General features: G+C 41.2%; 1 protein-coding gene across 10 annotated transcripts in view; it reads right to left on the bottom strand.

Annotated features, from left to right (window-relative positions):
* Positions 1-6,612: 6,612 nt before the first annotated feature.
* Positions 6,613-19,132, bottom strand: part of LOC113021481 (NACHT, LRR and PYD domains-containing protein 3-like) — a 46,041-nt gene continuing 33,521 nt past the window's right edge. For 9 of the 10 annotated variants that reach the window (XM_026166211.1, XM_026166218.1, XM_026166214.1 and 6 more), the window contains one exon: positions 6,613-6,691. In XM_026166211.1, coding sequence (XP_026021996.1) covers positions 6,682-6,691 — 10 coding nt within the window. In that variant the 3' untranslated portion in view covers positions 6,613-6,681. Of the gene's footprint in view, positions 6,692-18,674; positions 18,756-19,132 lie in introns of those variants that run through there. The other variant, XM_026166216.1, reaches the window with a different exon arrangement.

A 19,132-nucleotide genomic window follows, 5' to 3' on the forward strand; every position in this document is an offset into this window, starting at 1 on the left:
GCTGACTTTTGGACCGTCCAGTTGTCTGTATGACTGCCACAGTACGTGCACCACATTTGCACACTATCAGAAAGCGCCAAACAGCCCTGGTGGAGTAAGGAGCTGTAAAGAGAAGCAGAAGCTCTGTTTCTAAAAATGTTTTAAGCTTGTTTCAAAGATTCTGTACTGCAGCTTTAAATGTTTTCCAAAAGCACACAGACACTTATCAGTGTTTCTCACACTTTTTACAGTGTGGACCACCTGATAAAAATGTCAAGCTCTCCTAAGGACCACTACGAAAGCATGAAACTCATAAATCTTACAACACAAAATTAGTATTATTGAATTAGTAAAATTAGCATCTGCAGTAAAGATTTTTTCATACATTGTATACATTCTACCACAGGCAAAGTTGCCTCCATTTTTATATATATTTTTTAAATATTTTGTAATAATTTATTTGTAATAATTTATTCTGTTTTTTTATGCATCTGTATTATATTATACAAACACATTAAAAGTGGATATCTGTCCAAAAAATGCACTCAGTTTACTTTTTACTCACTGTGAGCATCATTCATTATTCTCCCCCAGTAATTAAGGTTAGGATATGTATTTCTTCTATTCTAATCCATTCTTCTTTTGCAGCATTTAAATAACCTTGATCAGATTTGATGGTTTTGTTACAGACTTTTCAAAAATAGTGTTTTGCTTTTCTTTCACAAATGTTGGGATTAAATTGTGTTAAAATGTACAAAACAGTGATGTCATGTTTTGTGACGACGACCCAGGCACAGAGAGACTTGATGAATTTAAGAATCTTATGATTTAATAAAGACATTTGCAGACTTGCACAAAGATGGTAAAATTATGATGACTGATAACGGAGACGAAGACAACAGACGATGAGGACAGGGAGGAACAGGGGTTTAAATGCACCAAGGAGACAGTCAGAGAGAACTCGGGACAACTGGAGGCATTTAGGGATGCAGGGACTGACAGAGATGGGGAAGAAGTCTCATTGTGACAAGTAAAGTTTATCTTGCCTGGCTGGGCAGCTCTCCTGGTGCTCAGCACCCCCAAAGCTCTGATCCTAGAATCACCCCTGTTTCAACTACTTATTGTTTCAAACTTAACTATCTAATAAAATGAACTTAAATGCGAGAGTTGCCTATGATGGCAGCTGCAATCATTGTAGAACTCCACAAACATCACGTGTTGTTTTCCACATGTAAGATCAGCAAACATACAGAAACTTCCTGTTGCCACACACGGCCTCTAAAATCTCTTCCACGGTTTCTGTCTGAAGTCCACTCTCTGTGTCGGATCCACAGGAAACAACAAGATCTTATTAACATGGTTTTCAATGTGTCTCCTTACAAAAAAGTCCAACCAATGAACAAATGTGTGTATTTGTGGAGGCCGAACAAAAGCATGACACATTTCTCTGTTTCTATAAACTGGTGTCTTATCTTAACATTTAACCACTGACTAATGTTTCTTTGACACAGGGTTACAGGTTTGGAGTGGAGCTGCTCCAAGAGAAACCCTGGAGAATTTTTCAGAGAGAATGTGCAACATTCTTGTGCATGTCTCATTGTGTGGAGTTGACACATGGCGAGAGCCGTGTGGCAAAAGAGGAGTGTCAATATTTTAACTTGCAGATGTTGTGACGTGCCCTGAGAAGGAGTGACTGAAGGAGATCATCCACAAGATGGAAGCTGAGGCCTGGAGAGAGGCTTCAGGAGGATCATAGAGGAGCAGAGATCACCTTCAGCACAGCAGACATCCCACAGTGAGCTGTGCTACTGAGCTTCCAGAAGATCGTCGAGAGGAGACTTTGAACAGCAAACAACCAGAAGGAGTGAAAGAGATTCAACGTTGACGTTGAGGAAGACAACTAGGGTGTACGATGTGCTCTGCCCTAATTCTTCAGCGGCGTTGGAACAGAAGCAGAAGGATGAAGGGAGCGTGCCAAGCTCTAATCGACGGTGCAGAGAGGAAGTTCAGCGATGGAATTGTGATTCTGTGAACAGCACAGACGCCAGGGGACTGGGAAATAGCTGACAGCACTTTTCCCAATGATGGAGATCACCTAAAGTGTGTCACTGTGCCATGCAGACTTCATACTGCAGAGGGGCTTTTGTTTACATTTGCATCGTGTGTTACACTTTTTTAATCTTTAATTTTAAATTGAAACTAACATTTAAAAACATTTGGTACAATGTGGAAAGAGGAAGAGTATTTCCACCAGGAGCAGAAACGTCTGACTCAGCATGACGATGCTGTTGGTGGATACTGAAGAGCTCAGCCTGTCAAGACAGGATTAGGTTATCGTTTTCAAAAATGTTTATTCAATTATATTCTGAGGCCAGTTATCTGGTATAATCTTTGGAAGTCTATTAAAATAAAAATAAAATCAGATGTGTGGACTTTTGGTTGTTTTTGTTTTGTTCAATAAGCAGATGTTGGTGTTTCAGCAATGCAGTAACTTAAGTTTTAAAGGCTTGTTAGAAACTATGAAACACATCATACAGACTTGTGGACATTAGAAGACGACTAATAATCATCATGAATAAGACTAAAGGCAGGAAGGTGTCCTTTATAACTAATAATATTAATAACTAATAATATTAATATCATAGTCTGTCTGCAGCTGAGACAATACAAACTCAAACTGTGGGGAGAAGATTATATCACTTCAGTTTAAATTGACCTGGAAGCGCCACATTTTCACAGACTTCTTTATTTACAGCATTTTTTACGTGCTGTATAGATTATACAGTTAGGTCCATAAATATCTGGACAGAGAGAACTTCATTTCTGATTTTGGTTCTGTACATACACTAAAATCAATTTTAAATGCAACAACTCAGATGTGTTTGAAGTGCAGACTTTCAGCTTTAATTCAGGAGGTTGAACAAAGAGATGCAGAAAAATGTGAGGAACTAAAGCATGTTTAACACAATCCCTTCATTTCAGGGGAAATGTGGAGGAAAAATTAGAAAAAATAAATAACTTAATTAAATTAATTAAATAATAAGATTGCCAGCTGGTAACCAGCTTCATGCGACCGCTTATCCTGGTCCCAGTGTTAGGGTCAGTGAATCCAGTTAACAGAAAGATATCCTGGATATACTTGACTGACTTTTTAGACTCAAGATTAATAATCATAATAAAAATTATAGTCTAACATCCAGAAATCTGCACGATGTGTTTCATTATGTCTAACAAGCCTTGTACAGTTAAAGCTAACAGTTACTACATGACTGAAACACCAACATTATCTCTTTTATTAAAACATGCATATTAGGGCTGGCATCGTCACTCATGTCTAGAATCGATTTGATTCAATTTGATTCAATGTGAATCGGGGAAATTTTGCCTGAGACAGTCAGAAATATTATAATTCAGGTCATGCATCAGTACATTTCTATATTTTTATATCTATAAAAAGAAATCTGACACTTGCGAGACTTTATCAAAGGTGTGAGCGTCACAGCAGATGCCTTTGTGTCAAAGTAGCTGAGGATCAAACAGAAAGACATGAAGGTTTTCCTGACCTGGGATTTTATACAAATATTCTGCAGTACATCAAAAACGAAAGAAAACCATTAATGAACATATGAACATTACCTGATGCTGCTGACGTGAAGCAGAGCAAAGTTACAGAGGTTTGATTACAGACACAGCTGAGCGTTTTGCAATTTTGCATCATTTTAAAAAGTTTAAATTTGTTCAGTATTGAACGGCAGAAACGAGGCTTTGTTTTCAGAAGTAAGTAAAAGAAAGAAAAAACAGCGGCCGACAGGCTGTAAGAACGGTAGACTTGTGCATAACAAGCAAGCGAATAATGCAGAAAACAGATTTTTAGACGGGAAACTGTTCTTGAAGTACAGAGAGAGAGAGAGAGAGAGAGAGAGAGAGAGAACTGTGCATGAAGTGTGATTTTATCCTGGTGGCAGCAAAACAATCAGAGGGAATTCATGACGATGTTTATGTGAAGCGTAGTTTGGAGCTTCTTTTGCTGCTGGTTTACTCAATATTGTTTGGAGAGAGATCAAACCTGCAGCTTCAGAATCAGCGCAAAAAGGGCGTAAACACAAAGCGCGGACCCGCCGAAACATCAGAATCAGCGAGCTGTCGGCTTTCAGCTCGTGTCCGTGCAGTCAGGGGAGAAAGTCACATCTCACTGATTCTGATGCGTCGGCGGCTCCGCGCTTTGTGTTTACGTCTTTGTGCAGAATCCGTGTTCCTGCTCTCATTTACTGTTTTAGCTGTTTGGTGGTTGTTGAAAGTTTGGGAGGTTTAACCTGAGATTCTGGCGTTTTGGCCAAAATAAGCGCAGATACTGAAGGACCCGTCCCATCCTGGCAACAAACTGTTCCAACTCCTGCAATCTGGTAGAAGGTTCCGCATCATCCGGGCAAGGACAGAGAGACTCAAGAGGAGCTTCTATCCCCAAGCCATCCGGGCCCTAAACACACACACCCGCCCTCTCACATCATCTATAATTGACTGAGACAGGACTCTCTTCCAGACACTCTAAACGAAGGCACAATGTACATTCCAAAGTCCTTTAATTTTAAATATGTTTATATTGTCTATCCTCTAAAATAGTCAGATGTCTATTCATATTAATGTACAGAATTCACCTGCTTGCTGCTACTACTGCACATTCACCCAGTGTATATACTATATGTATATGTATTCTTCCTCTACCCCCCCCCCCCCCCCCCCCCCCATTTTTGCACATGTTGAGGAGCGTGTCAGGCTACATTTCACTGTGTGTTATACTTGTATAACCACACAGCAAAATCTCCAGTGTTAAATTAACACTAGAGAGTGTCTATATGGGTCCACACCTCTGAGTGTTAAATACAACACTGTTGAGTGTTAATTTAACACTTTTGACAGTGTTATATGTTTAAAAGTAACCTAGTCAGTTTTGAAGATTAACAATGGCTAACACTGAGCAGTGCTGATTTTCTAACACTGGAATATTTCTAACATTTTGAGTTATTTTCCAGTGTTAGAAAATCAGCACTTCTCACGTGTTCACCACTTTGTGTTGGTCTTTCACGTGGAATTCCAATAACATTGATTCATGTTTGTGGCTGTAATGTGACAAAATGTGGGAAAGTTCAAGGGGCCGAATACTTTTGTAAGCCACTGTAAAGTTCACTATCAGTAACATCATAGCACCACCCAGCTGTATAGAAACTCCGTCATGCTAGCTAGTAGCAGTACGAGTTATTGCAACTGACTGTAAAAAGTCAGCACAAGGAAAACAAACTCCACCTAAACTTGGTTTATATCTGACCCAGATAGACTGCAGGTCATAACTTCTTACCTGAAGTCCAGTTCACCTGACACTCTGACCGGCGGCCGCCTCGGATCTCTGCTCCTCCTGCCTCCCCTTTCCCTCATCCACCTGCTGCCTCTGTGGAAGCTCCACCATAGCCACCACCAAACAACTGACTTATTTCTACACATCAACCAGCATCCGGCCAATCCACCACCTTTCATTGTTTATACCAGAACAAAAAAATAAAAAAACATCATCGGCCCATAAAAACAAAAAATCACCATCAGTATGCCCGATGGCCAGTCCAGCTATGGTCGTGCCATCAGTTAACCCTTCACGTGGCAGCTGTGACACGCGTGCCCAGGGTTGCCGACCCCTGCTCTAAAGCATCTGATTTGGATTCCTGAGATCAAATATATTTTCCTTTGGCTTTGTTTTCTTCCCATTTGTGGCTTTAATGTAGTGTTACATCCTGTTTGTTTGCTTCCCTCTGTATACATGTCCAGATTCACTGTTATGTTTCTATTCTTACATTGCTGTGTGATCACTGTTCCCTCTGCTGACTGATGTGACCTTTTGTATCTCACACTGATACTTGTCATATTTGTATCTGCGCCTAAAAGATAAAAAGTTTTCCATGCTAAAACACAGCTCCACCTCCTGCAGTTCTCCCTCTGAACCACTAGATGTCTCTGTTATCTAAATGAAGACGTGCAGCACAGCAACCACAGCAGCGCTCAGATCACACGTGACCTGTTATTATTTATGAAAGCATGAAACAGGTGAGACAGGTGGGATCAATATTAATGTTGTGGAAATATATGAAAAAGCAACAGAAGCAACAGAAGAGTGAAAACATTTCGTGTTTCTAGAAAGATCTTTCAGCTCACAGCTGCTCACAGACTGTATTTACAAGTGACAAACTGCAACTCTACAGTACGTCTACAGTATATATCAAATATATTCTGTATTCAAATCTATTGAGTGATGTTTGAAAGTCTTTCCAGGTGAGTTTGATCCAGGAGGGTCTGAAGCCAGAGTCAGACAGAGACTGTGCAGAGACTGTAAAAGGACAGAGCAGCAGCAAAGCAGTCCAGATACACTGATGATCCTCTGTCAGATCCAGAGGGACACACAGGGATGATGCTGGACTCTACATTGTGTCTGACAGTGGAGCTGTTCTCAGAGAAGTTCACTCTGCAGCACTGACAGTCATCTGCACTTCTTCTCATTCCTCTGTCAGTCACTGTTGGATGGAGCTCTCCTCTCCACCTCCCAGTAACATGGCCCAGTCAGAGCGTCTCTACACACAAGCTGCTGCTGCTTCAACCTCTCTGGATCATCAGGACACAGCTCCTCCTCTCTCAGCACACACACCGTCCTGTTTACCATCATCAGCCCCACCTGCAGAGAGAAGAAGGAAGAGCAGAGGAGATAAATGAGTGTTTCCAGAGACTCTTCATCAGCTGTCAGTCAGTGATGCAGCACATCCAGTATAAAGAGCAGCAGGGACTTCAGTGCTGGGACTGTACTAGGACTCATTGTTGCTTCACTTTTTCTAATCTTTGGATTTTTATTGAAGTTGATGAAAATGTTTTTCCCTCCTAGTTTGAGTTTGGACTTTCATTCATTAGAAGAACCTTGGTGTGTCCACTCTGAGCTCTGTAGGAACTAGAGATGGCACGATACCGATACCGATATCATAAATTTGGATATCTGCCGATACCGATATGAATCCGATATTTTTTAATCAATAAAACGTTTTTTTAATATCTTGCTGCATTTTGTATAAGTTCATACGCAAGTTTAAAAAACAAACAAACACTAAAGCTATTCTGTTGTAAAAAAATACACTGCACCCAAAATATTTCATAGTTCAGCAACACTGATCAATCTAATAAACTTAAACCTGCAACATCCTCCCTATTCTGGTATTTTAAAGAGTACTTAGCAGAAATATTAAGCAACCTAACTAACAGGGTTACAAACTCCCAGCAAAAAAAAAAATAGGGAACCACCCTCCATCTCATGATGCTTAATCGATGTAATCAAATTTAATTTTTATGCAGGGGAAAAAATGCACAGAAATAAATTATTTTTCAAGAATAATTAAATAGATTCAACATCTTTCTTCAACAGAATTACAGAACTCACAGATGTTACCTTCCCAAAGGAAAAAGTACTATAGCTTACTAGGGTATATTAGACTTAACAGTTACTATATACAGTAATGGACTTCTATACATTTTACATCAGATTAAAACTTTGGGTGTAAGAGTCAGATAATTATTTTTTAAAAGCCAGACATTTTAAATGAGAATAAGAAAGAAAAGTATGTCTTTGGGCCCCCTTTTCCCTGTTCATGCCCTATCGGCCCCCCTGGCTAAACTTTGCTAGTTCCGCCCCTGCACAGTTACCAGCTGTCAGCTGTAGAAAAAGATCCTGGTGTAGAAAGTAATATTAAATACATTCTAACAACAGCTGATCAAGCTTAAACGTTCTGCTGTTGTTCAGCCGCTGGTTTCATCTTTCTGGTGCAAAGTGAGACAAAAACAAACAAGAGAGACAGACTCGCGACAGAAAAGCTGATCAGCTGATCATTAAGCAGTTTCACGATTGAAGTAGCAGCCGGAGAGTGAAAGGCAGTCGCTCCCTTAATTGGTTGTTAAGCTTAACGTGTGAATGCTTTACAAACATTCAGAGATGAACTTACACACTTGCTTTAATTCTCTATGGGATGACTTCCTCGGAGATGAGCCGAGTTACGCCGTGTAGCAAGTTTTGTGAGGTGCTTTATTGATATTTAATGGATTGGATTACATTTTTTATTTCTCACCGATATCCAATCCAGTAATTTGGGTCAGTATCAGACCGATACCGATACGTAATATCGGATCGGTCCATCTCTAGTAGGAACCCCAACAACAAGCCCAACAATCCAGATGGCCGGTTCCAGCTGTTAACTGGAGGAATTCCATCCAAACATCTGCTCTCTCTAAATTCTTCCTCACCTACAGACTGTGTTCTTCACTGCTTTAAGGGGCGATCGTGGCTCAAGAGTTGGGAGTTCGCCTTGTAATCGGAAGGTTGCCGGTTCGAGCCCCGGCTCGGACAGTCTCGGTCGTTGTGTCCTTGGGCAAGACACTTCACCCGTTGCCTACTGGTGGTGGTCAGAGGGCCCGGTGGCGCCAGTGTCCGGCAGCCTCGCCTCTGTCAGTGGGGTTAGAGGGGTTGGACTTCAGTGCTGCTGCCAGAGAATCACAGCTGATCTCTGACAAACCACAGACACTCAATCTGTATAAAGAATGAAAGATGTAAGTTTATTAGACAAAGTGTGAGCTTGTGTGATATTATTCTGTTATTATATGTTACCTTATATATGTAATCAAAGTAGTTGAATTAGAATACTGCTGTAGATCATATTATACCCTTTAATATAGAGTGTGTGAGCTGTATGTAGTTTAGTTCTCGTTATACTTTTGAGTTAAAAGAACATATTCACATATTAGTTCATTAGATAAATGTGCATCACTCTGTATCCTTGATCTGCTGGGAATGTGTTACACTGTTTTCTTGACATGCTTAATTGTTGAATCATGAAGAGAAGGTTGTAAGCAGGAGACTCTGTGTCTAAAGACAGGGGAGATAGATAGACTACATTCCACACCCCCACCTTACAGAAAGCAGAGAAACAACTGCTGAGGTCATAACTTAGGCGCTGTAACAGAGAAAAAAATGTGATGTTTTGGCTTTTACGACTAGCTGGGGGCCACTAGAGACTATAAAAAGCTGAGCAACCCGTCACCATTTTGAGACATGTGCCTGACCCTCTGGTAGCATCTCTCCCGTCCGGACGTTGTAATGCTCTGACTGTTGAATTGTATGGAAATAAATGATTGTTGATTGAGCATTGATACACCGAGTATTGTCCCTCCTTCAGCCCAAAGATTCAAAGAATTGGGAGATTTCAACAACTTGGTGCCGTGTGACCCGGATCTTTGGTGTGCTGAGGAGGTGTAGATTTGGCCTTTGGTGAGATCGTGGGGCAAAGTGAACAGAAGGCCAGCCTAAAACAGAAAGGTAAGCACAGCCTGTTGTATTATAAATACCAAATGTGCATATTGGGCTTTCCAAATTAATCTATTCGCTGAGTCACATGTATTTTCACAGTAAATTTGTCGGTGTCTGGTTTTTGGCGCAAGATACTAACAACATAAGTTGAGGCTGAATTCCAGTGTGTTAAATAAACTGCTTCTACCGAGATACTAATAAGATACTACGTTGGACTAGTTGCAGTAAACTGCTTCTACCGAGATACTAATAACATACTACGTTGGACTAGTTGCAGCCACTTTACCTTCCACATTTAATTTTGTCTAATACTGGCTTCTGTAGCAATAATACATTAGAATTTCTTCTGAAGACGCGGCCATTAGTTCAGTACATTGAAGTCGAGGTTTTGGAGTTGTTTATGGTGTCGGTAAAGTCCTGGCTCTTGCCGGCTATGAAATAGAAGTTGATTTAAGGAAAAGCAGATGCTGGCTCACGGTGCAGTTGAACACTGGCAACGCGGAAGCGAAACACGTCCGTAGGTTTGGTTTATGATACGGCCGTGTTCCGGTGGTACGGCCGTGGAGTGCAGTAGTGGTTGGTGCTAGTTTTAGTACATTGGATAGAGGTTTGACGGTGGTTTGTGGCGTCAGTCGAGTCTCAAGGGCTGCGGTCATAAAACAAAGTAAAATTTTACTTGCCAAGAAGTACATAGAGCAAAACCTGGTTTATGATGTCAGGTATAACTTCGGGGATGCAAGCATCACTTTTATGATGCGACTTTGCCCCGTTGTGGCGGTCATAAGCGCAGAGAAAGGGGTATTTTGGTCTATGGTGCAGTGTGCTTTAAGAAGACCTAATAGTTGAGCTCAGAGGTTTCTGTGCAAATTTCTGCTGATGAGAGGCGCTCTCTGTGTGTCACACTGATGGTGTAACGCGCTGTGTGCGTAAGGCGCGCTCTGGCCGTGGGTGAGGCGCGCTCTGAGTGTGCTTTTTGTGTGTGTGAAGTCTGAACACAGTGACAGTGACGGTTGATGTGTTTGATTAGGAGGACATTAGAGCAAAGACACATTTTAGGATCAAAGGTTGATGCCTAGTGTACCTGTGGAAATAATTTTGCCCTAGGAGTGGCGACCCTCCTGTTCGTGGACGCGCGGCCAGGACCGGCGGCGTCCGGGTGCCGAGGTGGTGACTTGGGGAGGTGAGGGCCCCCGCATAGCTACGGAATAACACTGGGACCGCAGCGTAATCGCGGGTTCACATTTATTCCGGACTAGAACAAGACACATTTTGCGAACAAAGGTTGAGTCTAGATTAGTAAAGAAATATAAAAAGGTTGAATTCCTCGTTTCAGTGGTTGAAATTGTTGTGTGCCTGTCCCCTGACGAGTGTGAAATTAAAATAAAGAGGGAATTTGGAGCCACATAGAGATAGACGGGCATAATTGGGTGTATTACTCTGTGGTGTAATAAAAATAAAAAAGAGAGATAGTAAGAGGTGTGTAGTGGAGAATTATGGAGGAGTACAGAGAGGAATGTGTTGGGAGACTGGCGTACAGTTTACGCTGTCAAGGTAGGCGTGTTGCCTGCTTATCTGTTTAAAAGTGATGAAAATGAAATTAAAATAAATCTCTTAGTGTGTTAATACAGGAAGCTGCGGACCTGGACCAACTGCCCCCACAAGCACAGCGGCCGAAGCAAAATTATAGGTAATGGGAACCACACCCAGCACGAATCAGCAGCTGTGAAAAAGACAGCAGCGAGGAGAGAATTAGAGGAGGAATTAAGAGAAGTTTTAACACATAAAACTGGGGCCAACGGACTTGTGGAGGTTGGGAAGGCGTCCGGAGCATCACAACAAAAAGGTGAAACAAAAAGCACACACAAGCAGAGAAATGTGAGAGAAAGGCTCCTTTTAAGGTAACGCCTAGTTTGAGAAAAGATAAAATTAACCTGCCTGCCTACAAATGCACACACACGCAATGAAGAAACAGCTTACACTCATGAACACGTGAAGATTTTCCAGCAAGGCTAAAGCAGCGAAACTTAACATACATCTGTTGTTAAAGGATAAATACATTACTGACAAATAAACCCTCTGGGTTGCAGGACAACAATTTAACTTCAAAGAAAAAGACACTGGTCTGACCAACCAGTGATGACACGACAAATTTAGGGGTTAAAAGATTCAAATTGTGACATGTTTTCTGCTGATTGATTGATACAAGTGATTACTGAATGAAAGAAAATTTCCTTTTGGGCTTTTAAACATGATCTTAAGAATTTTAACAGGTGCATGTTGTCCTGTCAACTTGGTGGGTTAGGAGTTGATTATATCGGGAGAGAAAAAAAAAAAAAAAGGGGGAGAGAAGGCTGACACAGGGCCTGGTCCCGGTGTTTCTCCCCTCTCGTTGTAATACAGCCAACACAACATCATTTTCCTGTTCGTTTGCTTTTGTTTTTGCCTATTTTTGTTTTTTTGTTTTTTCTCTATATATATTTAATTACAGGCTGCTTTGCCGGCCCTGAAAGCCGAGGCGTACTGGACTCCTGCTCTCCCCCATACGTGACACTGACCAAATGCTGCAACAGCTGGACCCACAACAACGACCTGAGAATGTCAACAGACCTGCAGGAATGTGATCTCATGCAGCCGAGACGGAGAGCACTAAACCTAAGGCCCGTTTCACTACACGGGGGAAAATTCTCAGACAGCTTCAGCTGACAGAGCTGTGACGAGACGCCCGCCAAGCCCAGATGAAAAGTAAGGCCGAGCAAAACAATGCTGACCTTGATGACTCTGCATTAACACTGTGCAGGACAGTGATGGACCAACACGGATGATCGGGCGGCGAAAAGGGCGTGACCGAGACAGGAGGAGTAACTGAGGACAGAAAGCACCTCAGAATGGACAAAAAACACAGAAGAAGATGCAGGTTTCACCTGCGGTGAACATCGACACTGGAGAAAGGACTGCCCCAATTGGGGTCAGAACCAGGACGGACAGAACTTTGGGCAGCAGCAGCAGCAATGGTTGCAAACAAACTGAAAAAGAGGGGGGCAGGACCCCAGGGCACGCTTCAGGCAGTGGTTTACCCAGAACACCAGAACAGGAAAGTGATGATCACACACACACACACACACACACACACACACACACACACACACACACACACACACACACACACACTGTGTGATTGCTGATGCAATGAAGAATGCTTTGCTTATGCTGATATGCAAAATGCTGCACACAAACATCCCAGTGCATAATTTTTATGAGGAGCCATTGATTACTTAGAATGTGTTATATGTCACCCAGAGGGCATTTATGTAGATTTTAGAAATAAGGTCTAAAACGGTTTGGTTATGAAAATAATGTCTGTGCGTGATGTCTGTTTATGGCTCAAGGCCTTGACTGAATTCTTTGCTGTGCTTCACACAGCCCTGATGAGGAACAGTGGCACAGAGTGAAAATGATGAATTAATAGTGTAAGTTTAGGTTGGAGTACGGCATTTTCTGTGATTGAGTTTTAATTCAAGGAGGAACAAAAGGTGTTACGGCACCTGAGGTTCTCATTCCCACACAAGATTGTCCCAGCAGGAAGCAAAATGTTCCTGTGAATTTCTGGTTGATTGTTTGGTTTTGTTTAGCGCTAGTTTGATGTTATCAGTGAGCTTTGGCTTGTGTTCTTTCTCGTAAGCGAGAGAGGGATAGTTTTATGCTTGGACATGTCTGCAACGGGCCCTAGTTTGTGTTATTTTAGTAGTATTTTGTTGGTTATGTCTGTTTTCGTTTTTGTTACAGTGCACTGAGATAAGAAAATCTGAGAGGTGTGATCCACTGGTGGTGATATGTTGATATTTTGTGAGTTCATGATTTAACAATCAGCTCTTTAAACCAGGCCTGAAAGATTGAAATTTAAAGCGCTATGAAATATTATTACTGTAAACAGTTGCAAAGTGTGCTTCTCCATGATTGTAATTGGCTTGGGAGAAATTCACCTATAGGGAACACTGATCTAAAAGGATTGCAGCGAGTCAATCCGGTCCAAAAAACAACAAGGAATTGTTTTCCTTTTAAAATGATGACGTCATCTTGCTGATGATGGATGCTCGAATAGGTTGCGCGAGAGACTCCATTATCAGCAAAATCTGGTATGAATGTGTATGGAGGTATGCATGTGAATGGACTGTGATGGACTGACGACTAAAAGTTTTGACTGACTTGATACTGAGACAATGACTGCACCAACTTTAGGATTAGTAAATGCCAATAAACAATTCATAAACAATTCACCCAGCCGACAAGAGAAGGGTGGATGCTTCGCTTTGTTTTGTTTTGTTTTTTCAGGAGCAGGAGGATAAGAGAGACTGGAGGAGGAGACTCTAGCTTCACATAAGTATGAACTGCAGACTTAACACTGTGGTTGCTGATTTTGAGTTACCACATTAACCACAGCAGGCCACTGTAAAAAAGTCAATTAAATTTTATAGAGGAAAATCGCCAAAATTTAACAATACCTATGAATGACTGGCCACATTCAGAATAGAGATATGCAATAACAAACATTGGTCCACGTGATTTAGGTTCTCATTTGAAATAGTAAGTTATTAAATGTAGAATATAATTGACAGGGACATTTGATAGGATGTGGTACTGCAAAAGAACAAGAGCAAAGTAAATAAAGAAAAATATTGTGTTTGGTTTGGATAAATTCAGATTAAAATGTACCATTACACTCAGAGGATCAATATGAAATAAAACATATGCAAAATTTGTATGAAGTACATGACTGATAACTGTTCTGTCCTGAGCTTTTGTTTCTATAGCACCCACTTGACCACACCAACAGTTTCTCGCCACCAACAGGGGGTATTTGCAAAGAATAGGGAGGAATATCATCAAAACTGGGAAAGGTAAGCCCCGAAGGGGGTGATGACACCATAACTTTCACTTATGGTCAAATTCTTAAAATTTGACCCCAAACTTGAAAATTCTTCAAACATTTAGAGATAGAGTGGATAAACATAATGTCGCAAACCACATAAGGATGGAGCATTTGAATCAATAAGATGGTGAAATAACACGCAGTAAAATGTGGATCATGTTGATTATGTTTATTCCAGTGTGCAGAGGAGTCAATTCCCTTCACAAAGCTTGTAAATTCACTTGAACCAAAATTGGGAGCTGCAAGAGTTAATAGTCACAATACCCAAGGATAAGCACAAGAGCATGACTGATATGATGGGACTGGGATTTTGCTACACTTAATTATTGCAGACACAACTAAAACTATAACTGAAACTAATCAAAACTAAATTAAACTAGCAAACAATTGGTAAAAACTGATTTATACTGATATAAAATTGAAAATCTGAAGTCGAAGCTAAATAAAAATAAAAGCTAATGAAAATTGCAAAACTATTACAACCCTGGTCCAGACTAAGATGGCGTTGGACATCTTCAGGGCAGAAAAGGGTTGGTGTGACCAAGCTGTGGTTTGGCTTGTTGTCAAAATGTTACAGCTCTGGATGGACCAGTTACCAGGGCATGGAAGGATGACAGACTTCATTACATGAGGAGAAGGGAAATTTCTGGGATTGAGGATCCTCTGGGATAACAAGGCTGGAGCAACGGTACTCGAGAGAAGAATTTCTGATACTTTCTGAGATATGATGTCACTAACCTTGTCTTTTAATTGTCTAGCTCCAATGAATTGACACATGGGAGTGTGTCAAAAAGGGGGAGTTGAGTCCGAACAGCAAACAATGGTTTTATGAACATCTTATGACGTTATTTCTGTGTTTAATAATTTAGCTATGGTAAAACTTAAGCTTATAATGTGTTAGACTTAGAAAGGGTTCACTAATTTTTGAATTCTTTTACATACACATAGATTATGATTAGAATAAGTCCCTGGGTCAAAGAGTCCTGAACATAATATTTTAAACCAAATTTGAATCATTAGAACAACAATGGATAACAATATTAGATTATCAAGGCTAGGGAGAGAGGTGTTTTGGTTTTCTGTCTCTTGCAGAGAAAGGAACAGACACCAGACGGGGACACGGAGATGTGAGGACCCTTCACAGCAGAGACAGATGTAGGGACTGCCGAGACAGCAACTGGGGTCAAGTGTCATGACGTTTGGGCTCCTGGAGAAGATGGATCCCACAAACACAGCAATAACCATGAAGGGGTTGGCGAAAACCAGGAACACCAGACCAACGAGGTTCGAGAGGCTCTTGGCAAAAAGGGGGACACGCCGGTGAACCCAAAACACACAGATCTTTGTTTGAACTCAGGGCAGAATAATCCCCAGAACTGTGCAATGACTAAAGGGTGGTCTAACCCCGGAGGTCGAAGAAAGAAGCTGAGAATCACCCAACTGGAAGACACTGGTAGCTGCAGCAATAAAAATAAAGGTTAAAAGCTCCTTAGACAGAGGTTCTAGTCTAAGTACATTTGAAAGGTATAAGGGGGCATTAAAATGGGAGTGGAAAACTGGAGCACCAAAATAAAGCTGTGGGAGAATTGGGGAGTGATGGGAGAGTCATCTGTAACTGCTGTTATGGTTGTAAATCTAACTTTGCTTGCATCTGAACTGCGTGAACACAGAGGTCATCCCACATATGGTCCACCCGTTAAAGGGGGACAGAGGGCCTCAGGATCAAGAAGACCTGGACCTTGCAATGCTGGAGTGTATGTTGTAAGTGATCTCTTTGAAGAAAAGAGATCAAAGGGGGAATTGTGATATTATTCTGTTATTATATGTTACCTTATATATGTAATCAAAGTAGTTGAATTAGAATACTGCTGTAGATCATATTATACCCTTTAATATAGAGTGTGTGAGCTGTATGTAGTTTAGTTCTCGTTATACTTTTGAGTTAAAAGAACATATTCACATATTAGTTCATTAGATAAATGTGCATCACTCTGTATCCTTAATCTGCTGGGAATGTGTTACACTGTTTTCTTGACATGCTTAATTGTTGAATCATGAAGAGAAGGTTGTAAGCAGGAGACTCTGTGTCTAAAGACAGGGGAGATAGATAGACTACGTTCCACACCCCCACCTTACAGAAAGCAGAGAAACAACTGCCGAGGTCATAACTTAGGCGCTGTAACAGAGAAAAAAATGTGATGTTTTGGCTTTTACGACTAGCTGGGGGCCACTAGAGACTATAAAAAGCTGAGCAACCCGTCACCATTTTGAGACATGTGCCTGACCCTCTGGTAGCATCTCTCCCGTCCGGACGTTGTAATGCTCTGACTGTTGAATTGTATGGAAATAAATGATTGTTGATTGAGCATTGATACACCGAGTATTGTCCCTCCTTCAGCCCAAAGATTCAAAGAATTGGGAGATTTCAACACTTGAAATCGTTCAGTGTTTCATCATCTGTTCAGAGCTGAAGAAGGTTCAGAATGTAGAAGTTTAGAAAATGGAAACTCCAAACAGCTGAAGCCAACAGGAAGTGTAGCCCAGTGGCAAACAGATGGAATTAGAGACTGTTTATTGTAATTATTATTAAAGGTTTTTATTCTGTTCAGTTAAAAACACTCATGATTGGAGAGAGACTCTAAAGAAAAAATCCAAATTATTTTGTATGGAATTGCTTTATTTGTGTTATTTATTTATTTTTGTTTCTCAAAGGTTATTTTTTTGACCTGGATGCAAATGCAGTCCAACCAATGGGATTGTTTGTCCCGCCTTGTGTTTTCATGTTTGGTTGCGCTGCTAAGGCAACCCGTTCTCACTCCCAAAGCGTAACATTTTACGCTAGGTGACAAATCGTCACCATATTACGTTTTCGGCTACCCACCACGTTCCTAAATGACGACCTCGGAAAAAGAGGAAATATGAGAACCGTCTGGACTGAACCTACACATGTTCGCTCTTTTTCTTCAAATCGCTTAGAAACACGCTATTTAACATCATTAAAGTCCTGGTTAAGGTCAGGAATAAGGTTATGGTCAGGGCTAGGGATAAGGTTAGGTTTAGGGCTGGAATACAGGGCTGGAACGTCTACTCCCGCGGGAGCGTCATTGCACTGGATTCCAGCCATAACCCGCCGCGTTCCATAAGAACGCCGAAGGTCTCCTTTCGCGTTCCTCAGGAACGCCGCGGGACGTGACAAAACGTCGCCATGTTACGCCTCGGGAGTGAGAACGCTCTGGCTAAGGCTGCTTAGACACACGCGCCATAGCTGTACCTGTGGGGAAAACGTGGTAGCTGTTGAAACAGCGAAGCTTTTGGTGTCTGCCTGATTAGCCGCCAGATTTGGATAGCCGAAGCTAGTTTTATGAATACGAAGTGCTTTGCACTGGTGAGTAACGAAACTGTTAAAGCCACTGATCGGCATCCTGAAATGTTAATGTTGTTTGTTTCAAAAAAAAAAACAAACGCTAATGGTGACGGTACTATGCAAGTAGCTAGCGAGTGTGCTAGTAGCTAGCGAGTGTGCTAAACGCTCACTCCCGTTGTTAAGCGTTAGTTGAGAACTTATTAGCTGTTGTTAGGTTAAGGAAAAAACAGTATGTCTATCTGATGTATTGAAATGTTTTATTGTGTTACTTTTATTCATCACTGTTGTTACTTGACATTGAGCAGAGTATATTAAGGTTGCTGCTTTTAATGAGCAGTGTGAATTGCTTTAATGATTGGTGATAGCTACATTGCCATGTAATGAAAACGTTTAGAATTTGATTAGTTGTACAACATTAGAAATTGAAACGCATTTTGTTCATGATTTATACTTTAAACAGAAGTGTTAGTTAAGTGTGAACCATGTTCATTTGAAGTAATTCTGACCTCACTCTTAGGTCAGGTTTTTTTGAGTTGGAGAAAGGAGCCGAGATTCCTCGGAGAATATTGGATTACAGACTTTGTGGAAATCCGCAGAAGAGGAATAATTTTCCATTGCAATGGATGGCGAGCCACAGCCCATTTGGAATTGAATCTGGAAGTCTGGTTGCCTGAACTGTGGTAGGACAAAACAGTGCAAACCATACATCGATCGTGGACTGAACTCACACCAATAACTCACCAGATCACCAAACAGGCCTGATCTGGATCCTATTGACACTTTAAAAGACCCGGGTCTAACATTCTTTTCTTTTTATTTTGGGTATCTGTGCGCGCACACACAATTTTGGTTGTTATTGTAAATGCAATACAGTGCACAAATTTCAAATATAGTTGAACCGTTGCTTCATCATTTGCAGTTGTGGTTCCATTGTGGTTACCCACCCTAGGGGCTCCTGTCGTTCCTGAAATCTTCTGATTTGCCCATTGTTTATATATTTTGTTACATACTGGTTACAGAAGCAGCTTCAAACAGGAAACTGTGCAGAGTTTCAGACTATATGTCCTGATGCAGCCAGTTGGATTTTGGAGATTTGAATCTATGTTCTGTGACTAAGTCCTTGAATCATTTCTTCCAGTTGGTCCAACAAGACAGACTAAGTATTGGACATGTGTTGTGGCTCCATTAGGGGAGCTTCTAAATATGATGTGATGGCCCCTCTGGGTCTGTCAGGTCACAGGACTGAAGAGAGCTCAAACTGGGCACACAGTTGTTCCAGTCTGGAGCAAAGACTCTATACTGGGACTGAGGGACTGCTTTGACTGCACCCACTGGGATGTTTTAAAGGCTCATGTTCTCACTTAGATCATCGATTTCTACTGAGATTTCTTTCTGGGAAAAATGGGGATTACTTTGCAAACAGGAAGTATTTTCCCCAATAAGCAGCCCTGGATTAGTAAATCACTCCAACATGTTCTCAGGC

The sequence above is a fragment of the Astatotilapia calliptera genome, chromosome 4, assembly GCF_900246225.1.
Source record: "Astatotilapia calliptera chromosome 4, fAstCal1.2, whole genome shotgun sequence".
Taxonomy (NCBI): domain Eukaryota; kingdom Metazoa; phylum Chordata; class Actinopteri; order Cichliformes; family Cichlidae; genus Astatotilapia; species Astatotilapia calliptera.